Raw genomic sequence first — 16,216 nt, 5'->3', positions numbered from 1 at the left:
TTTTAATGAGAAAATTGCTGAACATAAAAATGACCCTGGCAAACTATGGAAATGCCTCAAACAAATAGGTTACAGCACCAAATCAAAGACAAATAGCAGCACCATTAGCCTTTCCATCAATAACAATGTTACATCTAACAAAATGGAGGTTGCAAACACCTTAAATGAACATTTTACTACAGTGGCAAAAAAAATGGTCCAGAAGCTGCCTCCTCAAACAAGGAAGAGGATCTCAAACAGTTCTACTCCCAGCTGATGGTTTCACTTTTATTAAAGTGCCAGAGTTAACCGTCCTCAAAAAGTTAATGGAGCTCAACTATTCCAAAGCAACCGGGCTGGACAAGATGCCAGCACGATTCCTAAAAGATGCAGCTGAATCCATCACACAAGTAACGCATATAGTGAACCTTTCTATTGAGGAGGCACATTTCCCAACAGAGCTAAAGATGGCGCGTGTCATTCCCCTCTATAAGAAGGGAAGCAAACTGGACCATGGAAATTATCGACCCGTCTCCATTTTGTGCACCCTCTCAAAAATAGTTGAAAAAATAGTGTGTGAGCAGATTGATAGCTATGTATCCAATAACAAGCTTCTGTTTGATTTCCAGTCAGGGTTCCGTCGCTCCCATTCCACTGACACCTCCCTGTTAACAGACCACATAAGGAGAGAAGTGGACAGTGGCAGATTCCTTGGACTGGTAATGCTTGATCTTCAGAAAGCTTTCGATACAGTAGACCATGTCATTTTGCTGAGCAAATTAAAAGCTTTAGGTTTCAAAAATCAAGCTGTTAAATGGATTCAGTCATATCTCTCTGGTAGAACACAAATCGTAAATGTTGGGGGCACCTCTTCACAACCCAAGGTGTTGGAGTGCGGGGTCCCTCAAGGAAGTGTCCTTGGTCCACTCTTCTTTTTATTATATATAAGCGATATGAAATCAGCCTGTTCCTGTGATTTGTTTTTATATACAGACGACTCTGCCTTATTAGTCTCTCATAAAGATAAGAGCGAGATTGAGAATATTTTAAGCACTGAGCTGCAGAATGTCAGCAGATGGCTCTCTGATAACAAGCCATCATTGCATCTTGGAAAAACTGAGGCAATTCTGTTTGGCTCGCTGGCCAAACTAAGAAAATCCTCAGCGTTTAAGGTTGAGGTAGGAGAGACTATAATAACAGCCAAAGAGTCCATCAACTACCTTGGTTGTATTTTAGATAGTCATCTCTCTGGTCTAAACATGTCTGAAAAGGTTCTCACTAAGATAAATCAAAGAATTTGTTTCTTAAGCAGAGTTTCTAGTTTTCTAGACGGGGGCCTTACAGACCCTAGCTGGGGCTCTTGTGCAGAGTCTGTTTGATTATGCGTGTACCACATGGTATAGCAGCACTCACAAAAAATAAAAAAACAAGCTTCAAACCTCTCAAAACAAGTAAATTGGGATAGTTCTTAAGCTTCCCACTCGTACTCACCTCGATCCCTCCCATTTTGCGAGGGAATGAATGAGTGAATGAATGAATTTATTTGACACGTCTTAAATGCCACAGGTATACATTTCATCAGCTCAAAGGAGGCAAAATAAATAAGCATACACAAAAGCATATGTACGTCAAGCCATCAAGGATAACACAAAAAAAGCCCAGGCCTTATTTCCATTGTGGTCCTTTGGTGTAAAACGATTTGAGTTAAATTTAGGAGAAAAGAAAAGAAGACGTGAAAATACAAATCCCTCGGGATTCTTGAGATCCATCCTTGCCCAGTTTGTATCATGTATGTATGTGGGATGTGTGTAAGTTCAAAATGGCCACCATGGCCAATTTGTTTGTATTAGATAACTTTCACATTGTTTCCAAATGTAAACTACTAGTCGTATCATATTTCCAGTCCATTGTTCTATTGTTGAAATTGACCCTGAAACTTTTCAGAGAATAGCAAGCAATTCCTTATAGTGGCAACTCAGTGGGTTCAATCAGTGCTCACAAAGCAAATGCAGTGCTATTTTGTACTATTGTCCTCCTGTTTCCTTCTCCCTTCCTCCGCTTTCTCAATAGTTCACTTCAGAGCAGATTGCCGGCCGAGAAGTGAGACTACTGAAAATCAAAAAGGTACCAACTCCATCTTCTGCATTTGATTCATAAACTCTCTGTTTATTCACAAGAAAGGAAACTTCACTCCTTGAGAAGAAATGTGTTAGAGTATACAGTACTATCTTTTTCTTTTTATGTTTTAGGTTGGACAACTTGACCTGGCTCTGGAGGGGGGCGTAGACTCACCCTTGGGGAAGTTAGTGGTATCTGCTGTGTACGAGGGAGGTTCTGCAGACAAGCATGGTTAGTTGTTCATTCATTATTTGATATTTTCATCTTTTAACTTGATGGCAAGTTGACTTGAGTCCAAATTAAAACTTATTATTGCCAGTGGAAAGTTTCTTATGACTACAATGAATGTCCAGAGACGGCACATCTCTTTGTCTTCCTGTTGTAGGTCTTATTTAAATAAAATCCATTCAGAGGGAAGCACAGCAGCATAATTTAAGCCCTCTGCAATACTCATGGCAATATTAACCACATACAATACTCATGGCAATATTAACCACATACAATATTCATGGCAATATTAACCACATACAATATTCATGGCAATATGCTAAAATAGTTTGAGCTGAAAGTAAATTGATGTGAATTGTGTGTATGTGCAAGTGTGCATGCATGTCTGTGTGTCGTTCCGCATGTCTGGGAACGCCCATACAGGCTCTAGGAACGCCCACAATAGACGCTGGGTTAGCCTGGGGGCGTGGTCAGGGTGGGGTAAATTCCCCCGTTCTATCCATTCAGCAAAGTTAGAATTTAGCTGATAGCCCAGCCCATGCAGACACGTCGGGGATTTAACCACCGCAGTAAACGCACATCTGAGCAGACGTCTTGTGTTCTGCTCTAGAACCCCCAAACATGTTGTTTAGAGCCGCAGCACCGTCTTTTGGTGAGTCAGCCCATGAGATATATCGGCGGTTTTACCCCACTCGCGCGCCAGCCGTTTAACATTTTGTGGGCGTTCCCAGACATGCGGATATGTTTTTCCGATTACATATTTTGTTGTTTATGCCCCTGTATTGTGTGTGTGTGTGTGTGTGTGTGTGTGTGTGTGCTGTGTGCTGTGTGTGTATCTGGATGTCAATAAAAAAAAAATACTGCATGTCAAATCTCTGCTACAGTAGTTGATGCGCTGTATTTCTCTATGCTAAGAAAATACGTTGTCTTTATTTGGTCTCATGTGCCCTAGTAGTCATTCAAGGAGAATCTAACCTCAGGCAATATGTTTTGACCAAAAGAACATTCCCCACAAGGTCTGTGGTCAGACCGACTACTGGACTGACTGAGATGTGTGTGTCTCCAGGGGGTGTCGTACCCGGGGATGAGGTCATGGCTGTGAATGGGAAGATCCTGATCGATGCTTCACTGACCGAGGGACAGAACTCTATGGCCAGAGCCTGGAACAGTGGAGGGGTGCGATTCAGATGAATGCCTTACACCTGTTCCTAAAACACATCTATTTACTGTGGGAGTTACAGCTGAAGGCCTCTGTATTGATTATGCTTCAACCACGTCACCCTTGATCGATTGTTTCTGCTTTATTTGTATTTGCTGCCACACTTTGCCTCCTTATTGGTGTAGCTGTTACAAAGCTTTCTATTAAATATTGGTTCAGTCAGAAGCTACTGTACATTATATAGTGTAAATCCAGTGTTAAAGAGATTAAATCAAAACAAGGCTTTTGTTTTGGTCTTTAGGACTGGATTGATCTTGTGGTTGCCGTTTCTCCTCCAAAAGACTATGAAGATGAGGTGTAAGTACTCCTGTTTATGTATTCAATTTTAGTGATCAGTTGTTCCCATATTATCACATTTTCTAATCATTTAAATGTGCATCTGGAGTAGAGCTGAACAATTAATCGAGAGGGGGGGGGACGAAATTGCAATATGAACTAATGCAATTTTCAAATAGCAGAGACTGCAATTAATTGCCCAAGTCCAAAAACTTCTAAAGAAGGTATTTTAGAGCTGCAGGTAATCTTTGGTCCATGGATCAAGTTCAACATTGGTGAAAACCATTCATCATATTCAAACTCAGTAAATCCTACACACTGACTGACTAGATGTCAGCAAAATGAAAAAGGTGATTTATGAATAATAATTTAAATAGCAATTGCAATATTCTGTCAATCACAATTAGATTTCTGTGTGAATATCGTTCAGCCCTACCGTAATATTATGTTTTAAATCTATTACACAGTGAATATAGAACTGAAGCTTGACTTTAAATTACACATTGCAAATTAAATCACAATATCGCAAAAAAAAAAAGCAATTAGATATTTTCCCCAAATCGTTCAGCCCTAGTCTGGAGCATTTATGTAATCATTAGTATAACAAGGTGATAGTTTAATGAAACCGTTAAACCAGTATGTGATAATTATTAGCCTATATGACTTTGTATGTGTCTTGTGTGTACGCACGTGTCTACCAGCCCTATGTCAGCATCAGTCAGTCCCACTGTGAACAGAAAGGTGTTTGAAGGCAGTGCGTCCGTGTACAGACACGGCTACCTGCTCCAGATCTAGCTCTCCCTCTCCTCACTCCTCATTCTGGTAATCCATCTAGTCTTCAACGAGTCCCTTCTTCACCGCACGCCTGAGAGGGGATGTTTGGTGTGGCTGTTTTTTGTTTGGCCCTATTTATTTATTTTTGGCTTGCTTTTACTTGAGCACATGTGACAGTCTCTGTCAAAAATGACAAAACACGCAGAGTTTTGTGGTGTTTTGTCCCTCAGCTTTTTGGAATTATAGCTGTGTTTTGGCTTGTTAACATATTACTTTCCAGCACAGAGCAAAAAAGTCTTTATTAATTAGCACACAATAGCGGAGTCCCGGGTTCAATTCCCAGCAGGAGTACTTCCGGCTTGGTCAGACATTCCTACAGGCACAATTGGCTGTGTCTGCGGGTGGGAAGCCAGTGGGGTACGAGTCCTGGTCACTGCTCTAGTGCCTCCTCTGGTCGGTCAGGGCGCCTGTCCAGTGGGGGAGGGGAACTGGGGGAATAGCATGATCCTCCCACTTGCTACGTCCTGCCGGTGAAACGCCTCGCTGGTGAAAAGGGGCGACTGGCGACTGCACATGTATCGGAGGAAGCATGTGCTAGTATACGGCTCTCCCCAGGTCGGCAGAGCTGGTGGAGCAATGACCGCGACAGCAGCAGCAAGTAGAATTGGGGAGAAGATGGGAGACTTTTTTAACACGCATTAAAAAAAAAAAAACTTGCTTGTAAAAAGCAAGCATGGCAGTGAATGTGAGTTGTGAGTTTGTTCTTTTGTAGGGGCTAAGAAATGTCTCATGGTGATTTCTCTCATTGCTACAGTACGTGCTTTGTCATGACCGCTAGTATGTCCTTTAAGTGAAGACATCTGCAACTAATGTGAAGAATGACCCATCCCAACATATATCTGTCAAATCCTGACACAGCGAGCCATATATAAACAAATATGTAGATGCATGGCCTCTGTGGTATTGCTGTCCCACGTCATCAGTTCATGGCCACTCATAACTGCAGCCTAGACTCCTGCCGGCCTTCAGCAGTTGTTCTGAGTGATGTTGTTCCGAGGGACTGTTACATGTTCTGATGTAGACTTAGTAATAAATTACACTATTGATACTGTAGCCATCAATAGTATTTCCACTCTGCTACAGCAGCTGCTCTTTTGGGCCCCGGGTTTAATTTGCTCTAATTGAGTGATAGAGTTGATTATTGACTGTTTGCAAAGTCCAATTCAAAATATTTTTGGCCAGACCCATCACCATGTTATAATTATTTTTTAGGTTGCCTTGTTAAAATTCTAAAATGCCTAAGAGGTTGCTGGGGCTTAGTTGTTTGAATCCTTTGGGGTTTTTTTTTTAATGCTTAAAAAATCGTGGGCTCCACTTCAAACCCTGAACGTCCCGTGTTGCAAAACTCACCTGCATGTGTGTCGGTCTGTTGTGTTTAATGTGCAGTGAATAAAGCAAGCATGCTGCAAAGAGTTTTGCTAATGCGGGGCATCTGGGTAGTGTAGAGGTACAGTAAGGGTTCAATTCCCGGCAGCAGTACTTCGGGCTTGGTCAGACGCTTCTACAGACACCATTGGTAGTGTCTGCGAGTGGGAAGCCAGTGGGGTATGAGTCCTGGTTGCTGCACTAATGCCTCCTCTGGTCAGTCGGGGCACCTGTTTGGGGGGAGGGGAACTGGGGGGAATAGTGTGATCCTCCCACATGCTATGTCCTGCCGGTGAAACTCCTGTCAGGTGAAAAGACTGGTGACGGTACATGTATTGGAGGAAGCATGGGCTAGTCTACAACTCTCCCCAGATCAGCAGAGGGGGTGGAGCAACGGCCAGGACAGCAGGGGCAATTGGCCAAGGACAACTGGTGAGAATATGGGAGGGGGGGGGGGGGCACCTCAGAGTTGTGGGTGGTATAGCACTACTGTAGCACTGAACTACATTTCTGCAAGCTGAACAAGTTTTATTTAGTGTAACTGAGTAAAGTAGATCTGACAGAACTTCATCCTGTTAATTAACTTTTCTCTGTTTTGCAGAACGTTCTTCTAGTCGCATCAACTGCCTGCCAAACGAACAAAAGAAGAAACTTAATTTTTAACGATTCCTTCAGCATTCACCTTCTTCTCATTCACAAATCAAATAATACTGTACACTTCATTTTCAAAAACCTCATGTAAACAAACAAGCACAAAATGGTCTTTGACCAAGACTGAGGCCTTCCATCCACTTGGCCAGACCTCTTCACAACATGCAGTTGATGTACAGTCTGTGTCTTGCTTTATGAAGGAAGCTCCTGACAATATTTAGTGTTGTTCCATTCTCCTCCTCACCTCTGACAAGCCTGGACAGAGTTTTCCCCATTTGGACATGCATGGCAATGATTTGTATAGCAGATAAATGTGAAATGCTATAACGCAGTGGATCTATTTTGTCAGTGTAAGTCCTGAGGGAAAACTGTAGCCTAATCAATATTCCACCTCTGTAATCTGCCCTTTTAAATACCAATAAATGATTGTTGGGTCTGACTGTGGTACTGATTTTCTGCTCTCTGCCCTTTATTTTCCCATTTGCCCTTCCCATTTAATATCATTACATACCTTGACTCGTTAATGTAGTGGTATCAAAAAGGTGAGTAAACTACGACCTCCTCTTGATGATCATCACAAGGCAAACAACCACCAATATAAGCAAAAATCTATATTGTCACAAAGCATTGATTTATTGTAGAGTTAGATACACTCATGTAACTCAACTCAGTTTGTCAATTTACATAAAGATTTGTCAGCTTTGAAATGTGGATAAAATATAGGCTATTCCACAGGTGGGTTGCTTCTTCAATTCAAGCCGTATAGTTTTCTATGTCCACAGGGGGCAGTAGTGTCCCTCTACATCACAAGCTTTATACAACCCATCTCATTGAATTCTACAATAACCATTACAACTCTGTCATGAATGAATGAGGTTATATTTCATTACAAACGAGTCGTGTGTAGCTTAATCAATCCAAAGCAGTGCAGTTGGTCATTGCTGGACTTGCCTGCCTACTGCTGCTGGGCAGCATCCCACTAAGCTGCTAATCACTAGTATATGTGCACAGGCATCGACTCACTTCATCATGGCATACGTGACTGCTGTCTGTTGTGAGCGTCGCATCGAGCGGGTTTGTCCACTACTACACCAGTCCGACGGCTCATGTCAGGAGAGGAATCAGAGGGAGCCTCGGGTCGAAGATCTCCCCCTTCCTCCTCCTGTTGCTTGGTACTGGTACCCGGGTCCAGCACCGCGGACAGCTCCCTGCGGCCAGCCGTCACACTCTGCCCGTCTGTCCGCGCAGTGATGGACTGACTGCCTGACAAACGAGCAAGGAGCAAGCTGCACTCTGAGCACATGATATTTCAATCTCACACACGGTTTTTCAGTCGCTCTTATATCGAACTGAGCCTCTACAAGACTCACCGTATTATCCGTGCCAAAACATTGCGTTTCTTTTATTTTTATTTTCCTTTTTTTGCCTCCCTACTATTTTGACAATCCTGAAGATTTTCTGAGAGTCAGTGAAACGCCGTTGAAACAATGATCTCACGATATAAACCGGTAAGTGCATGTGGGTGTGTAGGCTATATTATGCTATATTTACTGATACAGCCTATTCAGTTGTATCAACTAAGAGCTAGCTTACACCTAGGTATAGAATAACTTGAAAGATTAAAAAAACGTCTTGGCATTGTATAACGTTAGACATGTGCAGTAGTAGTGTAGTCTAATTAGTGTATCATCCTGAAACATTCCTCAATTACGTTTATAAATGACCACTGTCCACTGGGGACAACTATAGATAACAGGGTATTTGCACAATGCAGACTCCAAGGCCTGTTCAATAACAAATGCTGTACTATCGAGTCATAATATACAAGGATCCCCTGCCAGGATGTAGTCTACTGTAATTGGGTCACAAATCATCTGAATTCACGCTCTTTCTAGGATGGGAGTGTGGCTGTGGTGTGTTTTGTTCAGGGCTGGGCTGTCTGTAAAATATCTCTCAGCCATTTGTTTTTATATTAATGTTTTACAAAGGAATGGTTGGAGTAGAGGGGTCTGTGTGAGAGAGAGAGAGAGAGAGATTCACTTATATGTATGCCACTATATGATGCATGATTCATCCTTCACCTCTGACCCTCAGCTTACTCCCACAGAAGGAAACATAACTCCGTATGTCAACACTAGTACATTTACACACACACACACACACACACACACACACACACACACACACACACACACACACACACACACACACACACACTATCCCACCAAGGGAGTCACTTAAAGAGCATGGAGCAGGGTAATTCCTTTGCTAAATGTATACTTAACCTTGTCCCTATGTCCATTTGAAAAGTTAATGCATCATTAAAAAAAAAAAAAAAAAAGTTTGAAAAAAAATATGGAGAAAAACACCTTCCTTTTTCAGAAGGAAATAATAGACTTTTAATCTGACAAGAAAAAGCCTGCTACGTCACAGTGGGGAGTGGCTCCCGCGTGCGTGTCTCCCTCTCCCCTCCCACTGTGCTTGTCTGCGCTGTGACACGCTCTATCTCTCTCTCTCTCTCTCTCTCTCTCTCTCTCTCTCTCGCTCTCTCTCTCTCTCTCTCTCTCTCGGTGTGTGTGTGTGTGTGTGTGTGTGTGTGTGTGTGTGTCTACGCTGTGTGATACGCTCTCTTCACTCGAGGGAGGGGGAGGCTGCGGCTCCTTCCTCCCCGCACAGCACCGCTGCTCTGCTCTGCTCTGCTCTGCTGAAAGAAGGAGGAGAAACCGCCACCTCCACAGCCAGCCACCTCACACACCCCAACTGTGCCCGGCTCGCATGCCTCTCGGTCGGCTGGCCGGACAATATGCACCCCGCTGCAGCAGCAGCTTCGGGAGGTTTTCTCACTGTGTTCGGGACTTCGGCTCTAACTCGGCCAGATGGCTGGACACATACGTCACTTTTGCGCGCGCGTGTGTGTGTGTGTGCGTGTGTGTGTGTGTGTCTACGCTGTGTGATACGCTCTCTTCACTCGAGGGAGGGGGAGGCTGCGGCTCCTTCCTCCCCGCACAGCACCGCTGCTCTGCTCTGCTCTGCTCTGCTGAAAGAAGGAGGAGAAACCGCCACCTCCACAGCCAGCCACCTCACACACCCCAACTGTGCCCGGCTCGCATGCCTCTCGGTCGGCTGGCCGGACAATATGCACCCCGCTGCAGCAGCAGCTTCGGGAGGTTTTCTCACTGTGTTCGGGACTTCGGCTCTAACTCGGCCAGATGGCTGGACACATACGTCACTTTTGCGCGCGCGTGTGTGTGTGTGTGTGTGTGTGTGTGTGTGTGTGTGTGTGTGTGTGTGTGTGTGCGTGCGTACGTGCGTGTGTGTGTATCGAATTACAGTCCGCACCTCGGCCCGCCTCCGCTCGCTTGTGTGTGTGTCGAATTACAGTCCGCACCTCGGCCCGCCTCCGCTGCTTTCAAGCTCCTTCACAACTCTCTCTCCGCGGTCCGTTGTGGGCTGTTCCTGCTCTCTTTCACTGTCAAAATTAGCCTGAGGCCCATCACATGCATGTGCATAAACATTTGCTACCTCCTCTTCCTCCTGAAAACCGGCGTTAGCATCCATAGTGTGTGACTGACAGCCCTGACCTAAGTGATGACAGACAGAGGGACAGACGGGCATGCCTGGCGACTCCCTACTCTGACGTCAGAGTTTTGGGGTCCAAGATGTCAAAATAAAAGTTCAAAAAATAAAACGACCCCAGAAGTCACTGTAGTGTATATGTAAGTGTCTTAATGTGAAAATCAAGTTCCTCCATAATTCACCTACACATTGACTGATTGGGGTCTCTAACCTGCCCCATGCTCTTTAAGGCCATGTTCAGACTAGGAGGCCAAATCTGATTTGTGAACTTTAGTGACCTATTAATGACTTTATCCAGATTGGTTTTATGAGTCTGGACGCTCCAAGTCTGATTTGTGTCACTTGTCCCAAACCACATATGGAGGTAGTTTCCAATCTGCTTTCGACTGATGTGACTTCAGTGCGGACACGCAGGTCCACCAAATCTGATTTGGACGTCACTCGCAACTCGTCATCAAATGCTTCTGCGCAGGAAAACCACGTCACCAACATACGTATTTACTGACGTCTACGTCGTTACCATAGCAACCCATGCAGATAGGCTGTTTAGGTCTGGACACACAGATCCGACTTATGAATCAGATTTGTGGCAGTGCGGACACACTTCCAAATCAGATTTGGGAAACCAATCAAGATAATGATGATTAATGACTTCATCAGCAAATCAGATTTGCCTGTAATGTGAACATGGCCTTACTTGGCATCTGTCTGTATCTGATCATGTGGAACAAGATTGGCTTGAGAACTACACACACACACACACACACACACACACACACACACACACACACACACACACACACACACACACACAGTGGTGTCAACTCAGTATCTATGCTGTGTGGGACCTTTCTAATACGTGATCTTAGAAAAATAATAAAGTTACTGTCAAGGTTGCACTTTCCAGATGGATCTGTGAGCACATACTGTAGTGTGTGCTCTAGTGAATGGGCTCTCTCAGCTCTTGCGCTCGCCCTCCTTTTTAGATCTACACACACTGATGATTGAAACTCTGCCCAGGGCAATCCCATAATGGACCATAGTACTAATCTGTGACCATAGTAATGTGTGATGTAGGCCAGCACAGAGCCAGCAGCCAGTTATCTGAGCTGTGAACATGATCATATTTAATTTGTCCATACAGTTCCTAGACAGCCAGTCATACCTTCTAAACACCAACTGGCCTGACATTGGGTTAGTCTGTGTTGCACTGTGCAATTGTAATCAACGGGTTGTTTGTGGTAGTTTGTAGCAGCTGGATTTAGGTTGTTTGTGTAGTTAATGCAATTCTCCACATCAATCTTCCAGTCACACAGCTGTTTACTGTCTGCTGGTGTAAACGTGGTTTCCCACGCAGGGAGGTGTGTGACGTGTGTAACTCCTGGAAATGTGTTGGGATTTGGATTAGAGAGCTGGCTCATGCTTCACATGTACCTTTGTGTATGATGTTTTACTGCTCATTCAGCAGCCGCACCCTCCCCCTTTCTCTCTCTCTGTCTCTCTCTCTCTCTGTCTCTCTCTCCTATCCAATAATCCCTCCCCTGTCCTACCTTTAGCATCTCCGTTCCTCAGTCTTCCGGCTCGCCTGCACAGACACCCTCACATGCAGCCCCTCTAGTCTGCGACCCTCTCCCAAGGTCGACTTTGAGATCTGGTTGGCAAAGGATAGGAATAGCAGGTGCACTGCAGAATGCCTCTGCTGCTCTAGTTGCGCGCGCGCGCGTGTGTGTGTATGTGTGTGTGTGTGAGTGCATTCCAGCGGAGGCGTGCAGCATTGCGCGGTGTGACTCTTCAGTGTTAAGGGATGTCTGCTGACTGCGGGGACACGCAGAGACGCAGCCGTTTGTCACCAGCATGGACGCCGGGGAAGCTGCTTAGACTGCCGGAGAGGAGAGGGAGCTGCTGCGACCCCTCTGCTGGACTGTGACTGCCTCTGTCCCCTTTTCCCCCTCTCTCTCTCTCCCTCCCTCCCTCTCTCTCTCCCTCTCTCTCTTCCCTCTCTCACTCTCCTCTTTCTCCCGGGATCCGAAGCAGGATGTAGGAGGGAGTAGGAAGGAGGTCACTTTGGAAACTACAGGGACCGTGCTGCTGTCGGCACCATCAGCTGAGCCATCTGAGACATGCTCTGAGGACCTCTCTTTCATCTCTGTCTGTCTCTCCTCTCCTCCTCTGGCCGCTCCTCCGCAGAGTCCCGGCTCCACCATGTCCTTGGCGTTCTGCGGGAATGAGAACAACTCGGCGGCGTACAATGTGGACAGCGGGGTGCTGAACAACGGCTGCTTCCTGGACGCGCTCAACGTGGTGCCGCACGTCTTTCTCCTCTTCATCACCTTCCCCATCCTCTTCATCGGTGAGTCTTGCTGCTGCGAGGGGGGATATACTTATAGCCTGCACTGTGATTCCCCTCCACCCCCCCACCTCTGCCCCCTGCAAAGACCCCCACACTGGCACACACACACACACACACACACACACACAGATGATGAGTGATGTGTCCGCTCACCACCATGAGGATCTGACAGGAGATGGATGGGCTTTTAAACACAACCTGTATCTGCCCTGCTTCTCACTGACACATTGACTGGTTTGCTCTATTAGTTTCTGTTTGCATTTATATTCTTATAATTCAATCTAATTGACTGTTGCATGACATAATTACCTATCATGTCAAAGTATTAATTTGCATGAGGACAACTGTAAATGTTGCCCATACATATGAAACGGGCATGCATTATAGTGTCTACACAGCAGCTTAACACACAAGCCTTTTCTTTTATTGATGATCTTGCTTGAACATGCATTTTCAATTAATGCACTGATTTCAAATGCAGCACACTCCATTCTGCATGGCTGCTGCACTGCCTGGATGTCCCACAGGATCAAACCATCAGGCGTGTGCTGTGCCCCCGTCAAGCACGTGCATGTTTCAGCTTGAGCCATGGTCCATTCAGTCTCCACTCTTGTTTCCTTGTAGATTTAGTAGTAAAGATAAAGGTAAAGTCCCACTGATTGTCACACACCTGAGTGTGCGAAATTTGTTCTCCGCATTTGACCCATCCGCTGGGGGAGCGGTGAGCAGCAGCGGTGAGCAGCAGCAGTGCCGTGCTCGGGAATCATATGGTGATCTAACCCCCCAATTCCAACCCTTTGATGCTGAGTGCCAAGCAGGGAGGCAAATGGGTCCCATTTTTATAGTCTTTGGTATGACTCGGCCGGGGATCGAACTCACAACCTCCCAGTCTCAGGGCGGACACTCAAACCACAAGGCCACTGAGCTGGTGATTTGGGGGGAGGGGCCTAGGCGCACCGCTCAAATCCCGTGCTCACATCTCGGCCATAACGGACACACATGTCACTTATAGAAGCGGCTGCACTGCTTAAAAAACTATACAGACACTAGTGACTAATGCTTCTGTTAATTAACAGCATACAGGTTATTACATAGGCTACTGTATAATTTACCAATCAGTGGCTGACAGTTTTAGGGAGTCATAATTTATCAGCAGTAAGGTTTTTACACTTCATTCTGCTCACTGTGTTGAGCCTTTCCGAAGGTCAGTGATATGGAATTGCAGTGTTTCAGATCAAAAGATTGCCTTCTGTCAATGAGTCTATATACTGTACAGCCATTTGTATTTTACTAACATTCCTAAATAATGATTTCTTTAGTTGTTAGCAAAGCAATGGTGTCAAGGTTAAGCCATCATTAGAAACAGGTGAAAAAGTAGAGTCCGCACACTGCGTAGAGACTGGCTCCCAGTAGATGTATTGCATGTATAACGTTTCAGTACTGCGACCCTCATCAGCAGTTTCTATGAAGGTCGCATGACCGAAACGTTATACATGCAATAAATCTGCAGTCTGGCTGGGAGACGTCTGTACGCAGTGTGCCGACTCCACTTTTTCACCTGTTGCTGATCAGCTGTTTGTCCTGCACCTGCAAAACTCACTGGATGTGCCTGCTCTGCTTCGATTTAAGCCGTCATCAGAGTCACAGTCTTGAAAATGGTGTCGCATTGGTCTGGCCTCAGTCTAGCCCCCCTCGGTCTTGGTCTTGGTCTCGGTCTTGCCCCCAACCCCTGACATTGCCAGTCCAATTCACAAATGTGTCTATGTGATTACCTGCAGGACAATCAGATCTAATCACTGATTGATTTAGATTTCAGAGTCAGGTTTAGTTCATTACTGATCATGGAAGCAGTTGGCGTGTGTGTGTGTGTGTGTGAGAGAGAGAGAGAGAGAGAGAGTGTGTGTGTGTGTGTGTGTGTGTGTGTGTGTGTGTGTGTGTGTGTGTGTGTGTGTGTGTGTGTGAGTGAGAGAGAGAGTGTGAGTGATTGGCATGATGTGCCAACAGACTGATTAGCTCTGTGCTCCAGCACCTCCCGCAGCCAAGGTGCCGACAGCAGACTACAGATGGACATAATTTCATAGGGGAGATGTATTTGGTGTTGGCAGTGACTCGAGGTAATGACATCAATTGCACTTTGACGATCGAATCATTGCAGCATAGTTTCCAGTCCACTCCAGGTTGTTGTGTGTGGCCAACATCTAGGGCAGATTGTGTGTGGCCAACATCTAGGGCAGAGCAAAGTGTTTACAGCATCAGCTGGACCAAGGACAATAGACAAGCGATGCCAAATACACAAAGTGCAGTATGCGGATGACTGTGCTGTCTTGGCACAAAACCCACAGTCCATGCAGGATGCCCTTAACACAGTCTCAATGCAGCTGTAGCCTGAATCAGCCCACTGACCTTAAGGCAGTGATTGAATGTGGGGTTTCAGGCCAGGAGCTTGTCTCGTAGCTCTAAGTCCTAAGACACTGGCAGGTTGCCACTCCCTGCCAGAGGGCAGGTCGCTTTCAGTCCGAGTGTGACACAACTTTGTCATTTCAATTAATCATGTTCAAGGTGGCACTGTCTGGGAGCAATAAGCACTGTTTTCAAGGAAATTTTTTAAGTCAAAATTTGCAGCTACCCACATAAAAGTGAGTCAACAAATCTCTTTTCCTAATCTATTTTACTTCACTGTTTCAGACTCTGCCCAATAAACCAGTGTGGGTCCATCTTTAGAGTGTCATGCCTCTTCTGTTTTAACTTCTGTGGTGACGGCTGGTTCTTCTCCCATGTTTCCCTGTGTGAGGCTGGGGCAGCCAGAGCTCCAAGGTCCACATCCACCACAGCACCTGGCTGCACTTCCCTGGTCACAACCTGCGCTGGCTCCTCACCTTCGTCCTGTTCTTCATCCTGGTCTGCGAGATCGCAGAGGGCATCGTCTCCGATGGGTAGGTCTGATATGTTTTAAGGATTTCACAGCAACCAGATTGAGGTGGTAAAGCAGGAAGTAAAGCAGGTGTCATCAGTAACATTACCGAGGGCCCTGGCACTGTGAACACCTAAATGGAATGGAACCATCATTAATGGCATTGATTACACCTGCTTTTACTTCCTGCTTACCACCTCAAAATGGTTGCTGTGAGACACACTCAGATCCTCCTCCACCTTCAAAACCAGCCACACTTTCCAACCTGCTTGCTCATGAGTTTGTGTGAGATGCTAAGCTAAAGGTGAATCAGTGGTGGTCTTTTCCATCCTCTGCCTGTGTACAGCTTTCTCTATATATAGCGCCTTGTTATCTATTTCTTTCTCCTTGTCTCTCTCTGGGCCTTGTGTGTTTTGTTGTTCTCTGTGGTTAGGCCATGCTTAACTGCTGGCTCCAGTAAACTCTCAGGATTAGCCATACTGTGTATCAATCAGACTGGAGGCGTAGATCTGCCTGAGTGAGTAACTGAAGTGAGTAGAGGAGCTCTCCGTCCGTCCGTCCGTCCGTCCGCTCTCCAATTCACTGGCTAGCTTCTTCTTGTTGTTGTGCTGAAGAGCACAACAGAACGTGTGTATGTGACATTCATGAACAAAAAGGTATGGGGAAATCACAAATCAGTGCACAAGGGGTTAATGATACAGTAGACCAG

At 45.5% G+C, this 16,216-nt stretch overlaps 2 protein-coding genes across 5 annotated transcripts in view; both read left to right on the top strand.

Moving 5' to 3' along the window:
- Positions 1–4,615, top strand: part of ush1c (Usher syndrome 1C) — a gene marked incomplete at its 3' end in the record, with an annotated part of 34,401 nt that extends 29,786 nt beyond the window's left edge. Inside the window, exons 22-26 of the mRNA XM_083654755.1 lie at positions 2,050–2,103; positions 2,229–2,328; positions 3,392–3,501; positions 3,786–3,841; positions 4,522–4,615. Of these exons, the coding sequence (XP_083510881.1) occupies positions 2,050–2,103; positions 2,229–2,328; positions 3,392–3,501; positions 3,786–3,841; positions 4,522–4,615 (414 nt within the window). The remainder of the gene's footprint in view (positions 1–2,049; positions 2,104–2,228; positions 2,329–3,391; positions 3,502–3,785; positions 3,842–4,521) is intronic.
- A 3,542-nt stretch (positions 4,616–8,157) lies between these two features.
- Positions 8,158–16,216, top strand: part of abcc8 (ATP-binding cassette, sub-family C (CFTR/MRP), member 8) — a gene marked incomplete at both ends in the record, with an annotated part of 74,711 nt that continues 66,652 nt past the window's right edge. For all 4 annotated transcript variants that reach the window (XM_083655135.1, XM_083655134.1, XM_083655133.1 and 1 more), the window contains 3 exons: positions 8,158–8,178; positions 12,434–12,596; positions 15,388–15,529. In XM_083655135.1, the coding sequence (XP_083511261.1) occupies positions 8,158–8,178; positions 12,434–12,596; positions 15,388–15,529 (326 nt within the window). The remainder of the gene's footprint in view (positions 8,179–12,433; positions 12,597–15,387; positions 15,530–16,216) is intronic.

The sequence above is a fragment of the Poromitra crassiceps genome, assembly GCF_964638095.1.
Source record: "Poromitra crassiceps genome assembly, chromosome: 18".
Lineage (NCBI taxonomy): Eukaryota > Metazoa > Chordata > Actinopteri > Beryciformes > Melamphaidae > Poromitra > Poromitra crassiceps.
Note: the sequence above shows the minus strand (reverse complement) of the source record. Positions and strands in the feature narration are given on the sequence as shown.